This window comes from Rhizopus microsporus (assembly GCF_002708625.1).
Source record: "Rhizopus microsporus ATCC 52813 unplaced genomic scaffold scaffold_10, whole genome shotgun sequence".
NCBI lineage: Eukaryota > Fungi > Mucoromycota > Mucoromycetes > Mucorales > Rhizopodaceae > Rhizopus > Rhizopus microsporus.
This window is the reverse complement of record NW_019671925.1, coordinates 877,688-896,826: the sequence shown is the minus strand read 5'-3', so window position 1 is coordinate 896,826 and position 19,139 is coordinate 877,688. Positions and strand designations below refer to the sequence as shown.

Here is a 19,139-nt window from a genome sequence, read left to right as displayed (position 1 = left end):
TGTCCTGTTAAGCACTTTGATTGTGGTCTATACAAACGGTTATCGTGTAACTAGTCAGCTTGGCATTTGGATGATTTCCATTTACTGTCTTTGTATTTTAATCAACTTTCTATTGGAGTTCATTTTGCTGTAGAAAAATAAGCATGGTTGTGACTCTTTTTTGATATATTATATCTTTCTCTTTCTCTTTTTATCGCTTATTCTTTTTAAAAGCTTCCATTGATTGAAGACATTATATAAACTTTATTTTGATCCTTTTTGAATCTATCCATGGATTCAACATGCACTTCAAATGCTGTGAAAAAGGGTCGTCGTAACTATAAATGTATATATGACCCAGAGTTGGATACTCAAAGCGTAAAGAAAAGCAAGCATCCTATCCTTCAATATGAAGATGATGTTGTTCGTAATTCACACATTCTATTCAATCTTGTATACTTACATTACTTTTTTTTTGATAGTCCATGTCAATATTGCCATTACAAGATCCTCGTATTGATAAAACACATTATGAAAGAAACTTCTCAAGCGGTAAATTTGCGTATAAAAAGCGACTTTACATTGTTGAGCATAAAGTAATATTGTGTGTCAATCCTTATTTTATCGTCATGCTCACAATTATTTAGTTTGATCAACACTCTGTTGGACCAAAGCCTTTAACTAAAGTATTGGTTTCCCAACTGTCTCCTTTGATGACTGAAACCCAAATCATGACCTTCTTTTCAGTCTATGGCCAAGTTTCTCTGGTTGAAATCGAAAAATGTCCAACCACAGGCGGATCTTTGGGAATTGCCCATGTCCATTTTGAAAATGACGCCAATCAGAATGGCCATACTTGTGCTTGTCAAGCAATTGAAAAGGGAAATGGAAGGAAAATGGGGTCTGCTGAAGGTGTCAAAGTATGTTTTGACGCAACAGGTAAATATCAAACAAAGTGTTGGCTTTTCTTGTGTGTATATTGATGAGTTGATACATAGGAGAAAAATTAAAAGCAGCTATCATGGAGGCAACAGGTGCCCAATCTTCGGATAAGCAGAGTCATGATGAACGACAGCATACTCCAACACATTATACACCTACTCGCTCTAGATATCCATCGCCTCGTAGAAAACAAGATCATAGATATCCAGAAAACGGCTGGAGACAGGATTCCAGATATCATTCATCTCGAGATCGCTATATAGATGATTATAGCTATTCGAGACATCACTATTACAGGAGCAGGTCTCCGCCTCAGTATTATTCATCTAGATATTCGCCTCCAAGGTATCCTGATCATTATCATTATGATCGATCTAGACCTTCAAGACATCACCATTATCCAAGTCGCAGCAAAAGTAGAGAACGACCTTATAACGATAGAGGATGGGATGATTGGGACAGAGATCGTCATCCTAGAAGGCATTGGGAAGACAATAGGAGACCTTCCGAAGAAAGAAAGCACTCTCTGCTACTGATCTCATTAAAATGTTTACCATTCAGCAAAGGGGCATTGGACAGCTTAAAGAAGATGTATTACTATTATCATTCCATTGATGTAAGTGAGTTGACTATACATACATGTGCGTACATAGCTTATAGTAATTTGTGGATATATTAGGTATATGCAGATGAGGAAAACTGGGTGATTGTGTTCGATTCGTTATCACAGGCGAAGAAGGCTTTATCAGCAACTGATCAACAAACCATCATGGGTTGTCGCCTTATTATCAAGACAAGCTTTCCTGCTTTATCAGACAATAGAAGGTCTATAGATGAAAATAGACAAATAAATGGAACAAATAAAACGGACGACACGCCTACCTCCATCACTCATGACAGCCAGTCTATGAATGGTGTAAACCACCATGATGCTGAAGATACGAATGGCTACCAGAACGCAACAACAGCAGATGTAATTACCAGCACAAGTGAAACGACAGCGACCACATCAAACCCTCGATCAGCGAAAGAGCTAATATTTCAGCAACTAGTAGACATATTTATTAATGACGTAAAGACGCGAATTGCAGGACCAGTTATACACGAATTCATAAAGACAGAGCGAGCGAAAAAGCGCGAGGAAACATCACTTCATGACAACAAGGAAGCGCAGTTGGATGACATAAAAATATCACCACAAAATATCATTGAATCAATTACCACAAACAACACCAGATTGCCTAGCTTTAAGAAGAAGCCAAGGTTTCAGCTGCCTGTCAAACGTAATTTTGATTCACTACTAAACGACCATGAAGAGACACACGGTACATCATCCAGTGTGCATACCAGCAAGCATTTAAAAATACGCGAGGAATATACGCCTGCTTTCACAACGTGTTCTAGTTCTGAAGAAGGCGAGTATCATTCTGAACCAGAAAGCGAGCAAGAACAAGATACCTCAGTACACGCCCCGGCTAAACATAAACAAAGACGGCTTCGACGTCTTTGTGATTATTTGAGTGATAACGAAGAAAGCGATACACTTGAAGATAGAGACTATTTACAGAAATATGACAAGGTAGATCAGAGTGAGGAAGAGGACAGGGAAAGCACAGAAGATGATGAAGAGTTTGAACCAGAAGACTTCAATGGACATTATAATTTGGAAGACGAAGATAATGATGATGACGATGATGAGTATGATGACTTTGTCTCTTCAAAGAAACGTAGGCGGGCCAATAGAAAACAACTCTCTGCAAACAAAAAGTCAAAGAGACCAGGCATGTCTATGAACGGTGTAGAGAAGAAAAGACCACATGGAAGAAAGAGAGTATGCTATGATGATATTCACGACCTGGATGAAACAGATGGCACCAACGGATTTTTATACGAGCAATCTATAGAAGAAAAGGACGATGAAGAGCCAACAGAAAAAGATGAAATAAAAGAAGAAGAGGATATTGATCCTAAAATTTTGGAGCAGTTATTATTAGAATCAACAGATGAATCTGACAGTGAAGATATACCAACCAGAATTGGAGATAATATATTAAATTTAATTGGTCAAGTAAAGGACGTGGAAGAGTTCTATTTCCTTAGAGCAGCAATTTTAGAAAAGCACCAAGAAAAAGACCAAGGTAATACATTTCAAAAACATTTTATAAAAGATGCTAAAAGCAACATTAGAGCCAGTGATCAGTATTATTCGTGGTGGCTGCGCGAGGGCATGCGTCGTTACCAAAATTCCTGATTCAGTAAAGGCAACCTATCTCCCCAGGAACAAAGCATTAATCGATTTCCCATCAGAAACTGGCAAAATATCTTCACGAGCAACACGAGTTAATAATCGTCGACTTGCAGTTGTTGGTTTGGAGATGCAAAAGAAGACGATTGACTCTGACATTCTCAAGTTCAATCAATTAAAGAGCAGAAAGAAGCAATTGAAATTTGCAAAGTCACCTATTCACGACTGGGGATTGTTTGCGGAAGAGCATATCGATGCAAATGATATGGTTATTGAATATGTAGGAGAAATCATTCGTCAACAAGTTGCTGAGGAAAGAGAGAAGCAATATGAACGATGCGGTATTGGCAGTAGCTATCTATTCAGAGTGGACGATGATACTGTGATTGATGCGACAAAAAGAGGCAATGTTGCTCGTTTCATTAATCATTGCTGTTCTGTAAGTCATTTCTATATATACCAAGATATCCCTTACTCACATTTATCTATAGCCAAACTGTAGTGCCAAGATTATCACAGTGGATAAACAGAAAAAGATTGTCATTTACGCAATGCGTGACATCGAACCAGGAGAGGAAATAACATACGACTACAAGTTTCCAATTGAAGCTGAAAAGATACCCTGTTTATGTGGCAGCAAATTCTGCAAGGGAACGTAAGTATTATAAAGTGACGCGTTTAAGTAACTAAATCTAATTCCTGCTGTTAGTCTCAATTAATTGATCAGAAGCAAACAATATAGCAACCCATTTGTATAAATAGAACACACACACGCACACATATATAATAAGACCTCCTTCCCGCTTCTTTATGAGGATGTTTGGGCACTATAAATCCTCCTCCTCTTGTAACATATGAATAAAACGTTCAATTTGTTCATGTTTGTACTTTTTGGAAGTTTATCGTCACTCTATGCATTGATAAACGTTTACATTGGATGGTAAATGTGATACGGTCGTTTAAGAGAGCCATAAGCTGCTGGTGTTTAAATAGCAAGTTTAAGCTTTCCGTTATTTTTCTCTAGTTCTTTTTACTAATGACAGCAAATTGCCCATACAACCAAATCGTTTTGTTTGGAGTAATACTTTACTTATTCATGTGCATACATCTTTATTCACTCGCTTTTTAATAGGACTCTATCACTCAGGTATGAACCCAGAAAAAGAAAAAGAAACTTGCTTATGACAGTTGTAGATGAGCTTTGATCCTGAACTTGCAGGCTTTGGTTCGGGATTAGCTAATGTAAGTCATTGAGGGACAATACAAGGAAAAGAAAAAAAATAGAGCTTATAACGCGTTATTTGTAGGCGTACATTCGAAAAATGGATATCATCAATCGTGGATTTTCTAGGTACAACACGGACTGGTCCCTTCCTATCTTGAAGCAAATTTTACCTACGGTAGAGGACCAAGCAAGATCAAAAGCTAGTATTCCTTTAATGACCATATTCTTTGGTGCCAATGATGCTGCTCTGTATCCTTCGCCTCAACACGTTCCTGTTGATAAATACAAGTCAAACATTAAGGAAATGGTCAACCTGATCAAGGACCCTCAGTCAGAGTTTTATAATCCAAAGATGCGTCTTATCCTTATTACTCCTCCTCCAGTGTATGAGCCTTTGTGGAAGAAGAGATGTGAAGAGCGGGGCGATCCTTTGAATCGTACGAATGAGTCCGCAAAAACTTATGCAGAAGCATTAAAGGAAACAGCCAAAGAATTGAACGTTGTCGTCATCGATCTTTGGACAGCCATTATGAGCGCAAGTGAGCAAAATAAACAAGATCTTTCTTATTTCTTATCTGATGGCTTACATCTAACTGATAAAGGCTATAAAGTAAGTACGAATAAAGTAGCATCATATCATTAATACAACCTGTCATCTTTATAGATCCTATTTGATGCTGTCATGGAAACTATCTCTGTTCATTTCCCTGATATACATCCTGATGCTTTAAAGTTTGAGATAGCTGTGGATGCTGCCAACTTCTAAGTTGTCCTTGTATTTAAAATAAATCGGAAAATAAAGACATCGAATGTAAGCGAAAACTAAAAAAAGGATGTACAGTTTGAATGTAAACGGAAAACAGTATAAATCTATCCAAGTCTTTTTTTTATTTACACATTCCCTCTCTCTATTTTCTCTCTTTTTCTTTTATCTTTGAATATAACACCATGGTACAGCAATTAGCTCGCGTGCAGGTCACTTCTCGTTCTTGGGCTAAGCCTTCCATACCAACACCTTTTATCAGAGGACGTACTGAATTATCCGATTGGGACGTTGTCATGTTTGCGACTTATATGCCTCTTTTGTTATTCTATACAAATGATTATCGAGATCCAAACTTTATGAATACAGCCATTTTGAAATCTTCCTTGTCCGAAACACTTGTCGACTTCTACCCGTTAGCCGGAAGATTAATAGACGTTGGTAATGGTATTGACGCTATTGATAACAATGATGAAGGTGTCTTGTTTGTAGTAAGTATCTTTAGTGTCTATTAATAAGTATCTTACTGTCAAATAGGAGGCAGAATATCCCTGTGATTTGAAAGACTTTAAAAAAAGCGGATATCTTCCCAGCCAAATGGATTACCATCGAATGTTCCCTATTCACTTTTACTCTTCACCTCAAGATCCTTTATTTGCCGTCCAAGTAACAAGATTCACGGATGGCGGTGTTGCTTTAGGTCTCATGGTCCTTCATAAAGTAGCCGACATGTACTCTATTGCTTTTTTTCTGGATGCATGGTCAAAAAAGGCCAGAAATACACAGTACACACCAGCAACATTTGATCGCAGCCTGGTCGCTTTCCCCGAAGATACAGTCATTACGGATGAGGCGCTGGAGCATTATCGATCAGAACATCACAGTATGAAGCACAAGCCACTTTATTCATCCAACTTTGAATCCTCTCTGTTAAAATTTGCTAGACAAGGTCCAAAGGATCCCAAGCCGTTGAAGAGCATCATTTTGGAATTTCACTCTTCAGGACTTCAAGCCTGTAAAAAGGATGCACATACTCCAGAAATGATCGCAAATAAGCATTGGTTATCAACCAAAGATGCTTTATTTGCAATGCTGTTTAGAGCGATCATAAGAAGTCGTGACGTACTAGAGGATGATGAAATGAGAATGATCATATCGATGAACGGTCGATCAAGGATGAAAAACCACAAGGGAATGAGTTACTACTTTGGCAATTGGATGATGTAAACGCTCTCCTAAACAGATTTTGGATATATAGTAACTAATCTGTTTATCAATTATAGATCTCGAACATTCAAGACAAGTCTTAGAGAAGTCAATGGAACTTCGTTGGTTAGTACGGCAACATCTCTCCGCCAATTTGTCAGTAGTCTTCAATCGTCCTTGTTTCATGGTATTAGCAAACTATACACTCTTCATGAAGACATGTCTGTCAATTATCTATCTTACAAACCAAATTCAGAACATCAAACCACGGTCAATGATCTCTCCGTGCTGCCCTTTTGCAAACTTGACTTTGGTTTTGGTTGCCCTGATCGTGCGAGAGGCTACATTACCTCCGGAGGAAATGGTTGTCTCATTATGATTGGCAGAGGAGATGATGCAGATGGAGCTGTATATGATGTTCAGTTACAGATGGATGTTGGATCCATAAGTCGCTTTATAAAGGATCCAGACGTAGTGAAATATGCAAACAAGATTTTGTATTAAAAATAAAATAGACAATCTATTGCTTACAAAAAATTATATTTAAAATTCTGGGAATCTTGATTCAAAGGTAGGATCAATCTCTGGTGCTTTTGCTAATGCAGCATCGTAACTCAATTCCGAAATAAACTCCTTCAAGTCCTTCGCCACGCTTTCACCATATTCGAATCGTGCACGCTCTTCAATTCTCTTTTGATCTTGATCTTGTTTTCGAATATCTAAGCCGATCATGCTCATCTCCAATCCGATAGCTTTTACTGCTTGTCTGGCTTCTCCAAGACTATCTTTGATGGAATCAACATATAGTCTGAATTCATCTCTTTCTTGCTTTATCTTTTCAATTTCTGCTTTTACATTAGATGCTGTCGTGTTGCCTGACTTTCCTGTTATCTTGCCCATACGAGCAGCCACCATCGCTTTTGCCTTTGCTCGAATTCGGTCAGCCTCTGTGATTTCACCATTTGGTCCAGTGCCAACGATATCCAAGGGTATATCTGTCAAGCTGTTACTGTTATTGCCTGTCGCTTTTTGGTTTGCTGCTTGTATCTTTTTATTCATCAAGTCATCCTCTGTTTCATCTACTTGGTCTAGCAGTCCTTTCAGAGTAATATCTAGCATGTATTCGATTTCATCTACTAATAATCTTTCTTCTTCGGCAATACCGGATAGTTCCGCCGTCTTTTCTATGTAGACTCCCCATGCATCGCGTCCATGTTCATTGCCTGATTTCGAAATTTCTCTCTGCAGTTCTCGTATTCTATCTTTGAGACTGTCAATGTTTTTCTTGTCTAATGCAGATAGGTCATTGTAAGGTGCTGCAACTTTGGGTTTAGCTTCTTCTTCTAGTTTCTGTAACTGCCTTTTGTTTTCTTCTATTTCTTTTCTTAATTCAAAAATTCTAGTTGTTTTGCCACGGTACCCATAGCTTGTATTTGTCGCAGGTTTATTCATCAAGTTGTCACGTGTGCGAGTTCTATCAGGGCCCATACGACGCGCACTAGAAACGTATCCAACCTCGTTATCATCATCTTCACTATCCTTCTTCTTTATTGTACCACGAGCCGGACTGGTGGATCGAGATTTATATTGTGGTGTAGGAGGGGAAAGTGAAGAAGGTGAAGAGCTAAAGTTGGATATGTATCTCTTCTTGGCAATGTCATCCAATATTGTCTGCTTTAATTTACTTACACTCTCTTTAAGATCGCGGGTAGAAGGTGGTATAAGCTCTGGGGGTAAAGTTTCAGGAACATTATATCCATTTAGTTTGCGGTAGATAAGATGCATTGCAACTGCAAATTCATCCACGTTGAGTTTTCCTTGATTATTTGGATCTGCCAAGTTCCTAATGGATGCAAGGGGGAGCAATTAGCAAAGTAAACACTTGATCCCTACGCTTGTCTTTACCATATTTGCATGAGTATATTCTGAGGTAATCCAGACTGTGAAAAGATCTCTTTTGCTTTTTCGCCAGATAAAGTGCCCTTGTTTTCAGTATCCCAAGCCTTAAATACCTTTGTATATTGCTTCTTCTCTTCAGCAGTAACAGCCCATGGGATCTTGATGTTGCTCGATAAACTTTGAAATTGTGGTGGTTCTCTGTACGATCCAGTCTGTGGCATCATTCGACTTGTAAAGTCCATATTGTTTCCTGCCATACCTGTAGGCATGGCTATTTGTGGACCCATTTGTGGGTTCAATTGGAAGCCTGTTGTTGTCTGGTTCACAGGCATGCCTGTTGGATGAGCATGAATAGTGTTGGATAGAGTGCTTGTAGGTTGCTGTTGCTGCATAAGAGCTAAACTTTGATTATTGCTTTTGATAGTAAAGACTGCATTAATAATTTCCTGTCGTACTTCGTCTGGTAGTTTAGAAGGTATGTCAACACCTGTCATCTTTAATGCGGTAAGATACATGGCGACTGCAAATTCTGGAAAGGTAAGTTGAGGTTCATTTGTAACGTTGGACAAATCCCTACAAAAAAGGTGTGTATTCAGTCATTCTGTTGTTTTATATAAATGTACAAATAAGTCTTGTACCAAATATGTGCGAGGTTCTCATTTCCAACATTTGACTTTGAAAGAACTTCTTTGGCAATAGCAGCTAGTAAGGAAGGGATATACATTAGCATGACTATAAATGATGATGTCTATATAACATATACCCGTTAATATGTCATTCCCACCAGACGCTTGAGAGAACACCATCTCATACTTGCTCTGATCAGCTTGAGTAAGAAAGCTCAAACGAATTCCTTTAAGCAAAGTTAAACAAGCTACATCCTAGTTAACAAGTGAACCTACCTTTCGATGGTCCTGCCATAATAATAAATAAAACTCGAGGAAAGAAAAGAAATGAAGAAAAAGGTTAAAAACCAATTCTACGTCGGGGTTTCATAGCTCTATCTTTTTGCCCTGCAAGCTAAAAAAATGCCATTCCCTCTTTTTCAACATGATCCATTTGGCCAAACGATCCTTCTTACGACAAGCATGGACAAATGAGAGACAACGGGTATCTTATGCAAGACGAATGAATCATTCAATTCAGTCAAGAAATGCTGCCAGCCCTGTCTATTCTCAGCCTAAACGTAAATCAGACAATCACCTCTGTCTGGTGTTTGACGATCAACAAGTGTGGAAGCAACTTTCAAACAAGAGTACAACCGAATCAGTTGGTGTATGTGGACATCCACACTTTTCGGATATACACGGAATTCAATTTGCAGCACAACAAGCAATACAGCGATCTCAAATATTGGTTGAAAGAATATGTAATGCTCCTTCTAACGGTGCCGAGGAAATGAGAAAAGTTGTTAAACATTTGGATCGCTTGTCTGATACCTTGTGTAGTGTTATTGATGTAGCAGAGTTTGTTAGACACGCCCATCCTGATAATAACATTCGGGAATCTGTGCATCAAGCATATAGTCAACTCTATTCGTACATGAATGTACTTAACACAGATACCAGGCTACATAAGGTAACTCTATCATCCCATCAATTGATACCTAGCTAATGATATACTAGGTTCTTTCTGAAGCCCTGGCCGATGAGCAAATTGTAAAACACTTTACTGCCGATGAATACATGTCAGCTATAGTACTTTTACATGACTTTGAAAAGTCTGGTATACATTTACCTATCCAAAAACGTAAAGAATTTGTCGATTTATCAGATCGAATCATTCATTTGGGACGAGAGTTCATGCAGCAAAATCCTCGAGCTATTCGGGAAGTGAAGATACCACTGGCAGCATTAGGACGATTGCATTTATCAGATTCATCTGTGACTATCAAAAATGGATACGCTCATATACCAACCGATTCATCTGAAGCCCAATTGATACTAAAGTATGCCAGTAATGAACAATTACGTAAACAAGTATATGAATCAGTCCACACCGCTACAAAAGAGAGTATTGCAGTTTTAGAGCAAATGCTAAAAACGAGAGCTGAGCTTGCAGTTTTGGTCGGAAAAAGTTCATTTGCCGAGTTACAACTACAAGACAGGATGGCAAAAAGCCCAGGTAAAGAAAAAAAAGAAAAGTAATATTGCCAATAACCAACAGATGGATGAATACAGAACATGTGGAGGCGTTTCTCAGAAAATTATCCGAGCATCAAAGTTCTTTATTTAAAAGAGACATGCAATTGTTGCAATACGCAAAACAACGAGAGCTGAACCTTGCTTCAGCACCTGTAGTCAATGCTTGGGACCGTGACTATTATATGCATTTATGTGGTGTAGAAGAGACCCAGAATGGATCTGTAAACCATCATTTGCCATACTTCACTGTAGGTTCTGTCATACGAGGCCTTTCACGCCTATTTGATTCTCTATACGGTGTCAGATTTGAGTATGCCCCGATGAGATCAGGTGAATCATGGCACGATCAAGTTCGAAAGCTAAATGTTGTATGTGAAAATGAAGGCAAGATTGGTGTCATCTACTGCGATTTATTTTCTCGTGCAGGCAAGCCTCCTGGCGCTGCACACTATACAATCCGAACATCCAGAAGAGTAGATGACGATGACTCTGAAAATGATGTCCGATTCGCCTTTCCTAATCGAAATGTTGATGAAGCCAACTTTCTACCCCCTATTGTACAGCCTGCAGAACGTGTTCAAGGAAGAGACGGACTATATCAACTACCAGTGATTGCGTTGTCATGTAGCTTTTCTTTAAAAAGTCGTAACCAGCCTGCTTACTTATCAATGTATGAAATTGAAACATTGTTTCATGAAATGGGACATGCAATGCATTCTATGCTGGGTCGTACAGATTTCCATAATGTAGCAGGTACCCGCTGTGCAACTGATTTTGTAGAACTCCCATCTATCCTTATGGAGCACTTTATTTGGCATCCAAAGGTGCTGTCATTGTTTATGGATGACCCAAATACTGCTGTAGGATCACCTGCGAGCATAGAATCCTTTTTGAAACAACGGAAGTCATTTAATGGCATTGAACTTAATAGTCAGATTTTGATGGCATTAGTAGACCAAAGATACCACTCCTCAATAGCCAAATCCGACAACTTCTCTAGCGTTAAAGAGTGGCATCAACTCCAAGACTCAGTAGGACTCTTCCCGAGCGTTGCCTCAGCAATGTGGCCTGTTCAATTTCATCACTTGTTTGGATATGCAGCCAATTACTACTCTTATCTCTTTGATAGAGCATTGGCAAGAAAAGTTTGGGAAACAAACTTTAAAGAAAATCCTTTAGACAGAGAAAATGGACAAGCGTTTAGGAAAGGTGTGCTCGAATGGGGAGGCTCTAGAGACCCGTGGAAGTGTATAGCAGATGTGCTGGAAGAAGAGGACGCTTCAAAGATAGTTAACGGTGATGAGGTGGCTATGAAGACTGTAGGAGATTGGGGTGTTGATGTGTAAAATAAAATAAGGTTTAGGCATAAAAGTCAGCTTATTTCATTTTTTTTTTGTTTTTTGGAGTCTTTTCTTACTTTAATGACTGATACACTTGAAAATAGAAGGTAGTCAAAGGCAATGCATAAAGTTGCTTTTAGTAATACGGTTCAATAGAAAGCAATGGGTCACCATATTTAGTGATCCAAACTTGTCATTAAACTCACTTCGACATCGTGCCATCAGTGGTACTGTTTGTCAGAATGGTCTACGTTCAGTCTGCTGGAAGGTTTAGTAAACTAAATTGAGGGGAGAGGGCATGTACTAAAGTATAAATAGGTATTTCTTGGTTATTTGCCAACACTAGATATTACGACGTGGCCATCCATATTTTTAGAGCAGCGTCAAAGATATACAGACTTGAAAAGGGAATGTATTGACGAACCAGCAGAAAAGATGAATCAAAAAGGAGAAGAGGACCTTTCTGATAATAATCCGCTTGCTCTTAGTGAAGCTGTATGCAAATTATATTTATGCATAAAGATGGTTTATTTATTTGTTCGTAGAATCCATGGCAACAATATTTTGCTGATACTGAAATTAGAAAGGTGATACGCCAAGATGTGGAACGCACGTAAAATATAAAATGCTGCTATATACACAAAATGTTCTGTTCTCTAACCAAGTTTATAGCTTTCCCGATGTTGATTTCTTTAGATCAAGCAAAGTACAACAATGTTTGACTGATATCCTGTTCATTTATTGCAAGCTTAATCGAGACATATCTTACAGACAAGGCATGCATGAATTACTAGCTCCCATCTATTGGGTAATCGCAACAGAATGCTTAGACACAATTGAGATGGACCAAAACATTCTAGAGTAAGTTGTGCAGATCATATGATTCAACAGGGCTAACATCAAGACAGACCAACAGACAAAATCATAGCACAAACACTGGATTCAGCTTATATAGAACATGATGCCTTTATTCTATTTGAGAAAGTGATGAAGTATGGAAAGTCATGGTATGAGTTTAATAATGAACGTGCACCAGAAAGGCCTTCTCAGAACAAATCAAAGGTTAGGCCCAAAACATACGAATAACTTACAAGTCTATTAAACTTATTTCTAGATTGATATCCTTCCAGATAATATACCCAAACTTAATGAGGTATCAAAAGAACATAAACGTTACCAAATAAAACTAACACACTTATTAGACTGCTCGGTTAAACCCGGTAGTCGTCATCTGTCACCGTATACATCACCAGTATTTGCATACCGTAGATCCGCTATTATATAAACATTTGCAAGATTTCGGCATTGAACCACAACTATATGGACTGTAAGTATTCAAACTATGGCTAGTACGACCATACAATTCATTCAAGCTCTGTAGTCGTTGGATTCGTTTACTTTTTGGAAGAGAGTTTGATATGTACGAACTGTTGAAACTGTGGGATGCTATTTTTGCACAAGATCCAACATTTCAAATAGTTGAATACATTTGCCTTGTTATGCTCTTACGCATGCGAGATCAACGTAAGCTGTAAATAAAAAAAGAGAAATACTTGTCTAATAGGCTTGATTAGTGCTACAAAAAGACTACGCTGAATGTCTTAGTATGCTCATGAGACCATCGCCAGTCTCAAAGCCTGCGACACTTGTTGAGCAAGCCAAATATCTACAAGAAAACTTGACACAGGATGGAGCATTACACATTCTTCAACAAATGGACGTTAGATCCGGTAAAGAACCTCGTTCTTCGCTTTACGATGGTATTGTACTCCAGTCCCATGATCAGACTAGGCAGCAGAGAGCTTCTCATCACAGACGCTCATCTGGAACAAGCGGCGACAATGGCTTTTCAAGGATTACCACTAATATGATGAAGAATCCTCAATTTAGAGATATCAATAAGGCTATCGCTGGTGTGATGGAAACTTTTCAGGTACAGAATGATAAAATATGAAAGTAAAGCAAATTTTCTCATGGTGCCCCGCAGAATAATGTTAATAGCTTTGGAGACCCATCGACTGTAGGAGGCTCAAGAAGATCGACTGTAACCTCAGATTTTCCTTCAAATATTGATCGAGTAATTCCGAAGTCGAACGTAAAGTTTGAAAGCAGCACGGCATCTAATAAAACGGCAAAGAATCAGACTTCTCCTTCAAAGCTTATCAATATGAATAAGCAAATGGGCGAATTAGTAGCAACCTGTATATCTATGCTGGAAAAAGAGATTTTCCCACCTGTTCCAGCTGAAGGCGAGGAACCACCCATGACTCAGCAGGAACCTACTGTGCAATCGAAAGAGCATACTGAAGAAACAAAGGATGACGATCATACACCAGAAGAACGGGGTACTGAAGAAAATAAACAAGTATCGACAGATACTGAAGACAGCAAAGGGCATGCGGGTGGTGATCGTATAAAGGATGAGGCAAGCGTCGTCATGGCATTAGCTGGTCTTAAACACGTACGCGACGTTCTGCTTGGCAAACAGCCATACTTTGATGCTAGCGTCATGAAGCTTAATAACCTCACAGAAAATAACGAAGATGATTGGCATATTGTTGAAAGCAAAGAAGCAGAGTCAGCATTTGAAGAGGCACAAAAGGAACAGGCAACAAAATCAAAGCAAGCTGACAAGAAACTCGAATACGAAAAGAGCAAACCGCTACCACCACTAGCTAAAAGACCATCGTCAGTATTCTTTGAGAGTAAACTGCCTCAGGTCCCAGTCAAGTATGTCCCAACAAACCCAACACCACCTAAGCCTGCAGTGAAGTATCGAATTGAAGACTTGCTGTCCGATCCAGATCTTCAACTACACAGTCCCAAGTCTTCAACTAATTCTAAGCTAAAATGGATACTCTCAGAGGAAAATGATTCTCAACCAAATGCCAAAACAGCGCAAGAAACGCCCAAGATGTTGACTAGGAAGCGTAGTAGTTTTATAATCAACAAGGCTGTCTCGGCCACAGGTAGTACGATTGATCCATTGGACGCTAAAAATGTTGATAATCGCAAGACGTATGAGTTTGATACCGTTTCACAATAAAAGCCGGTTTTATTTGAAACTATTTATTAATTATTACATTACAAAGTATAAAAGGAAGGTAAAGAGGGTGTTGGTATTTTTCATTGAAGGAAGTGAAGAATGAAATGATAAAGGAAATAATGCAGTTATTTTTACATGCTGTTCTCATTACAAATGGGTTGTCTATTTTTGTACGAGATTCATAGTGGATGCTAGACTTTGAACAATTTTACGAGATATTCTGATATCTTCGTAATCAGGATGAGAAGCTTCAGTATGTTTTTCCAAGTCTTATTAAAGGCATTGTTAGTCGTTATGATTCAGAGACACATAATCTGACGTACCTGCAAGCAAAAGACCATAACGGGTAATACGTTGAATGGGAATAATCAGATAATCTTCAAAAGTAAATTGACGTGTCTCTTTCCTTAATGCGAGTTTCTACGCCCAACCAGTTAAGAAACGCGGTTTAAATGAGAACTTAATTACTTTACCTCCTTGTATACTGTATATACTTTATGCTGATGCTTCTTGTCAATCAGTTCTCTATTGGCTCTATAGTCCAAGGCACACCGTAAGAAGACTACCATTAACTCAGCCATATCACGTAGCACAGACCCTACGTTAATGTCGGATATAGGCCAAACATTGCTTCTTGAGCTATTTTTACTTCTTTGTTCAAGCTCTAACTTTCTTAGACGATAAATGAGCGTAAGTGAGAATTTCATCAAGTCTTCAAGGTTTGCAAACAAGTCAATATCAGCCGGCTTTACAAGCGAAATATTTCTTTCTAATGCATCTACGAGTGGATCACAAAACATCTACAGTGTAACCATGAGCATTGCATTTTTTAATACAGTCGTGTTTAATTACCACTTTTGCATAGTTTAATTGATTCCAAAAATTGACTTCTGTTGTATAGAATTCGCGAAGGATAAACTTTCTGGTTTGAGAGTATCTTTCCCTTTTATCAGAAAACTATAGCAACAATGGTGAGATGATGGTTCATTTTGACTCCGCTAAAGGTTACCATATTAACATCTATTTTCGGTAATGTGTACCTGTCTGGTTCAAGGGCTTTTATCAACTCCTGTTGCCATAGAGATAACGCTTTTAACTCCTGCTTTGGGTTACACCGACGCTTCATTTTAAAGCTTCTTGGTTTGATATTGCCAAAATTAATGATGCACTTGCTCGCATTGGGTGTAAGCACACTACCTAGATGGCATTCATTGTCGGGAGTTGCCGGACCAGAGCTTGATGAAGAAATTGACGTGGTAGAGGACGCGATGAGAGAGTGGATACTACTACTGCTACTACTGTTGCTGTTGCTAATGTCACTTGTCTTTTTTAGTCTTGGTCTTTGTTGAGTTAATGAGCGAGGGCAGCTCTTTGAAAACAGTCGAACGTTTGTAGTGCTGCAGGAATGATTTGATGTGCTCGAATCGATCATGGTTTTTGCTTTTGACAGTAAGGATAAGCGTTTTGGATGAGAGTATACAGTACTATCGTCTTTGGCAGCGCTTTCTTGGCTTGTTTCTATTGTTTGATCATAGACAGGGCAGCTTAGACGACGATTTATGAATGCAGTATCTAGCTGCTGTGATATGGTAACGCGATCAGGGCTATTCAATAAACAATCTGAAAATTCGATTTCAATTTTTGAAGATTTTCTGCTTATTGTTGGTGATGTCGGTGTGCTTATGCTATTACTACTATTATCATCACTATTCCATATCAGAGGTGACGCTGCCATATATTCCGAAGACCACTGGAGGTTGAACAAGAGCCTTGGTGGTGGTTCAGGCGGCTCAATGGCTGCTATTTTTGTTCCACTGTCCATTCGACGAACAGGCGTCGATGGATTTCTCTTTAACGTCATCCTAGGTAGTTGAAACCACCGCTTTCTCTGGCTTGCGTTTTTCGTAAGAGGCTTTATGGAAGTCTGGTTTAATTCGGGAACAGAGGATACTCGTGGCAGACTACTGGCCAATTCATTATCCGCACTTGCTGAACGATGATGACTTCTTTTGACGTCAAACTGTCTCTGTTCAACTGCCGAGTGAATGATTGAAGTAGAATATCTTTTTGTTTCTTTATTAATAGGCGTGAAGGAGAATAAGGGATTCCAGCCATGATCAAAGTTTTCTAATACGGTATCCTCTTTAACATTGCTTAGTGTGGAAGGAGCGTGTGTGTCTATTTGAAGGTGTTGGTTTCTTTTTTTCACCATTCAAACAAGTACACGAGATATAAAGAAAAAAAAGCAAAGAAAAAAAGAGGAAATCTTTAGAAAGAAAAATTTCCTTTTGTTTCTATTTTGCCACTGATGTTTTGCAACCAATTTCGCCACTTCAATCACGCATTTGCGTAACATTAAAATTTCTTTAGACATTCTATTGTTCTCTTAATTGCGTAAATACACATCATTCTAAAGAATGAACGCGCTTAATTTAAGTCTATGATATCATCCGAGCGCTAGATCTGTAACAAGCCACTAAGATGACTCCGTTTCCTTACAATTCATGTTTAAAAAACCCTCCATCTGTTGGAATTCCGCGAGGCGTGTGCTCTTTTATATTTACTAAATAGGGATTAAACAGCGCAGGCTTAGTGTAGTACCGTTCTCCTTTTTGGTTAGTGCTTTTGACGTTTTGTTTTGCATGGCAATAATGGTACGCTCAAGCATTCATAACGTTACACCCTTGATTAGAAATAAGTAGTTGTGTTCATTTATTACTTGACATCCTTTGTCTATTTCGATTTATTTAAGATTATGAAGATAGAAAAATACAAAACCGAGTTTATTCATTTCACGTAACTCTATCATTACTTAACCCTGTTCAGTAAGAGGACTTATGAAAGCATTCGGAGTACGACCGACTTGAAGCAGTCCAGCAAGGAAGCAATCTGCTGTACGCTTACAGGAACTTTGCCTATGTTCGGAATTCCACACATGTTTATTGTTTGAATATAAACGCGGAAGACTGAAATCTCTTATTTGACAGTTTGATAATTGTCGTACCAAAGCGACATCTGATCCTGATCTTCACACTTGAGTGTCTTACTTCTATCACCAAAAGATTTTCTCTCTCTCTCTCTACAGTCACGCATTGAACTCTCGCTTGTCATGATAAATATGGTGTCAATCACTATTGAGGAGAAATCAACCAGAGCTCAAACCTCATATCAACAGCTTCGTACCACACTTTCTCATTCCGTTTCCACTCTTTCTATTTCCATAATGTCGTACCCATACTAACAACTTTTATTCTTCTTTTGCATATTTACCTCCATCTATCCGGTCATGCTCATCAACTCTAGTAAATACATATGATGATATCAATTATTTCTGGAAGGACATGAGTATTCTTTAGCAAAGACACACAGTGAATTTAAATTGATTTTTTTTAAAAAAAAGCTTTATCTTCTCGACAGTGCCTACAACTCTAAAATTAGATACTTATTTCCAAACTGATCTGGGGTGAAGGCAGAACACCCTCTCTCTGCAAATCAATTTTATACTTTTTAAAAGCCCGCTTCACGCTTATTTTGGAAACAGCAACTACATGGCTTACACCACGGATATTATTTTAAAATGGCAAGCGTGTACAATAAACTTCTCGTTCAAAGCCGTCGTTTGGTTAATCGCAACCTAATTTCTCGACAAAAACTATTCACTCCTTCAGTCGTATGCACTCAGAAAAGAAGTAAGTCTTTTTTGGTTATTGTTTGTCATTATTACCTAATTCCACATAAGCTTTCTTTGTCAATGTACCCAAGTTTGATCGCATTGCCGATGCTGAAGAGCAAATTAGAATTGGATCAGACTACTTGAGCAAAGGCTCGATAGATATGGTAATTACATAGAATAGAAGCTTGTTCAACTCGCTATAACTTATAATATATTAGGCGATGAATAGCTATCATAAAAGTGTTCAGATCGCACCTAGTGGAGCAGGCTATTTTAATATTGGTGTATGCTACTTTCAAATGGGTAACGTATATCCTTAGCCGCACAATAAGATTCTAATATTTAACATAGGCAAGTATAAAGATGCCATTCAATCCTTTGAGCGTTCACTTGAATATACACCCAACTCAGCTGATGCTCATACGAATATTGCCTCTGCTTTCTTGATGTTGAGAGATACAAAGCAAGCGATCAGGCACTTGGAACAAGCTTCCAACTTTAATCCATTGGATGGTGAAGTTCAGTATAATTTAGCTTGTGTTTATGAAGCAGTTGGCAGATTGGATGATGCCAAGACTAGATTTGAAAGAGCAGAGATATTGGGCATTGATAAGGCTCAAACAGCATTAAAGAAATTGGAAAAGAAGATTACAGATACGACCAGTTAACTTAATAAA

General features: G+C 38.5%; 9 protein-coding genes across 9 annotated transcripts; 7 read left to right on the top strand and 2 right to left on the bottom strand.

Annotated features, from left to right (window-relative positions):
* Positions 1–172: 172 nt before the first annotated feature.
* Positions 173–1,073, top strand: RHIMIDRAFT_20119 (uncharacterized protein). Its single transcript, XM_023606512.1, has 2 exons — positions 173–575; positions 627–1,073. Exons 1-2 carry the CDS (start codon positions 465–467, stop codon positions 960–962), a joined length of 447 nt encoding a protein of 148 aa, XP_023465608.1. The 5' UTR covers positions 173–464; the 3' UTR covers positions 963–1,073.
* A 2,016-nt stretch (positions 1,074–3,089) lies between these two features.
* On the top strand, positions 3,090–3,825 carry RHIMIDRAFT_203472 (SET domain-containing protein; the record flags this gene model as incomplete). Its single annotated transcript, XM_023606687.1, has 2 exons — positions 3,090–3,605; positions 3,658–3,825. 2 exons carry the CDS (start codon positions 3,090–3,092, stop codon positions 3,823–3,825), a joined length of 684 nt encoding a protein of 227 aa, XP_023465607.1.
* A 290-nt stretch (positions 3,826–4,115) lies between these two features.
* Positions 4,116–5,281, top strand: RHIMIDRAFT_256779 (GDSL Lipase/Acylhydrolase). The gene is made up of 5 exons (XM_023611236.1): positions 4,116–4,244; positions 4,299–4,313; positions 4,361–4,408; positions 4,474–5,001; positions 5,056–5,281. Exons 1-5 carry the CDS (start codon positions 4,203–4,205, stop codon positions 5,155–5,157), a joined length of 735 nt encoding a protein of 244 aa, XP_023465606.1. The 5' UTR covers positions 4,116–4,202; the 3' UTR covers positions 5,158–5,281.
* A 58-nt stretch (positions 5,282–5,339) lies between these two features.
* RHIMIDRAFT_244343 (transferase-domain-containing protein) lies at positions 5,340–6,864 on the top strand (the record flags this gene model as incomplete). Its single annotated transcript, XM_023610057.1, has 3 exons — positions 5,340–5,645; positions 5,692–6,377; positions 6,438–6,864. 3 exons carry the CDS (start codon positions 5,340–5,342, stop codon positions 6,862–6,864), a joined length of 1,419 nt encoding a protein of 472 aa, XP_023465605.1.
* Positions 6,865–6,903: 39 nt separating this feature from the next.
* Positions 6,904–9,180, bottom strand: RHIMIDRAFT_238553 (uncharacterized protein; the record flags this gene model as incomplete). Its single annotated transcript, XM_023608990.1, has 5 exons — positions 6,904–8,203; positions 8,266–8,832; positions 8,883–8,961; positions 9,023–9,112; positions 9,162–9,180. The coding sequence occupies 5 exons, from the start codon at positions 9,178–9,180 to the stop codon at positions 6,904–6,906; spliced, it is 2,055 nt and encodes a 684-aa protein (XP_023465604.1).
* Positions 9,181–9,387: 207 nt separating this feature from the next.
* RHIMIDRAFT_203905 (metallopeptidase) lies at positions 9,388–11,749 on the top strand (the record flags this gene model as incomplete). The annotated part of the gene is made up of 3 exons (XM_023606721.1): positions 9,388–9,837; positions 9,885–10,383; positions 10,440–11,749. 3 exons carry the CDS (start codon positions 9,388–9,390, stop codon positions 11,747–11,749), a joined length of 2,259 nt encoding a protein of 752 aa, XP_023465603.1.
* Positions 11,750–12,178: 429 nt separating this feature from the next.
* On the top strand, positions 12,179–14,789 carry RHIMIDRAFT_244340 (RabGAP/TBC; the record flags this gene model as incomplete). The annotated part of the gene is made up of 9 exons (XM_023610056.1): positions 12,179–12,238; positions 12,289–12,356; positions 12,416–12,604; positions 12,652–12,805; positions 12,858–12,896; positions 12,946–13,070; positions 13,125–13,267; positions 13,318–13,676; positions 13,731–14,789. 9 exons carry the CDS (start codon positions 12,179–12,181, stop codon positions 14,787–14,789), a joined length of 2,196 nt encoding a protein of 731 aa, XP_023465602.1.
* Positions 14,790–14,826: 37 nt separating this feature from the next.
* Positions 14,827–17,001, bottom strand: RHIMIDRAFT_297712 (Dbl homology domain-containing protein; the record flags this gene model as incomplete). Its single annotated transcript, XM_023614283.1, has 5 exons — positions 14,827–15,058; positions 15,113–15,209; positions 15,263–15,589; positions 15,642–15,746; positions 15,799–17,001. The coding sequence occupies 5 exons, from the start codon at positions 16,999–17,001 to the stop codon at positions 14,952–14,954; spliced, it is 1,839 nt and encodes a 612-aa protein (XP_023465601.1). The 3' UTR covers positions 14,827–14,951.
* Positions 17,002–18,683: 1,682 nt separating this feature from the next.
* On the top strand, positions 18,684–19,130 carry RHIMIDRAFT_203785 (TPR-like protein; the record flags this gene model as incomplete). The annotated part of the gene is made up of 2 exons (XM_023606713.1): positions 18,684–18,765; positions 18,814–19,130. The coding sequence occupies 2 exons, from the start codon at positions 18,684–18,686 to the stop codon at positions 19,128–19,130; spliced, it is 399 nt and encodes a 132-aa protein (XP_023465600.1).
* Between the last annotated feature and the right edge of the window lie 9 nt (positions 19,131–19,139).

Coding starts and splice junctions, on each gene's coding strand:
- RHIMIDRAFT_20119 (XM_023606512.1), top strand. CDS start 465: ATGTCAATATTGCCATTACAAGATCCTCGTATTGATAAAACACATTAT. Junction 576..626: donor TTTACATTGTTGAGCATAAA/GTAATATTGTGT, acceptor ACAATTATTTAG/TTTGATCAACACTCTGTTGG.
- RHIMIDRAFT_256779 (XM_023611236.1), top strand. CDS start 4,203: ATGACAGCAAATTGCCCATACAACCAAATCGTTTTGTTTGGA. Junction 4,409..4,473: donor TTGGTTCGGGATTAGCTAAT/GTAAGTCATTGA, acceptor CGTTATTTGTAG/GCGTACATTCGAAAAATGGA. Junction 5,002..5,055: donor TAACTGATAAAGGCTATAAA/GTAAGTACGAAT, acceptor TCATCTTTATAG/ATCCTATTTGATGCTGTCAT.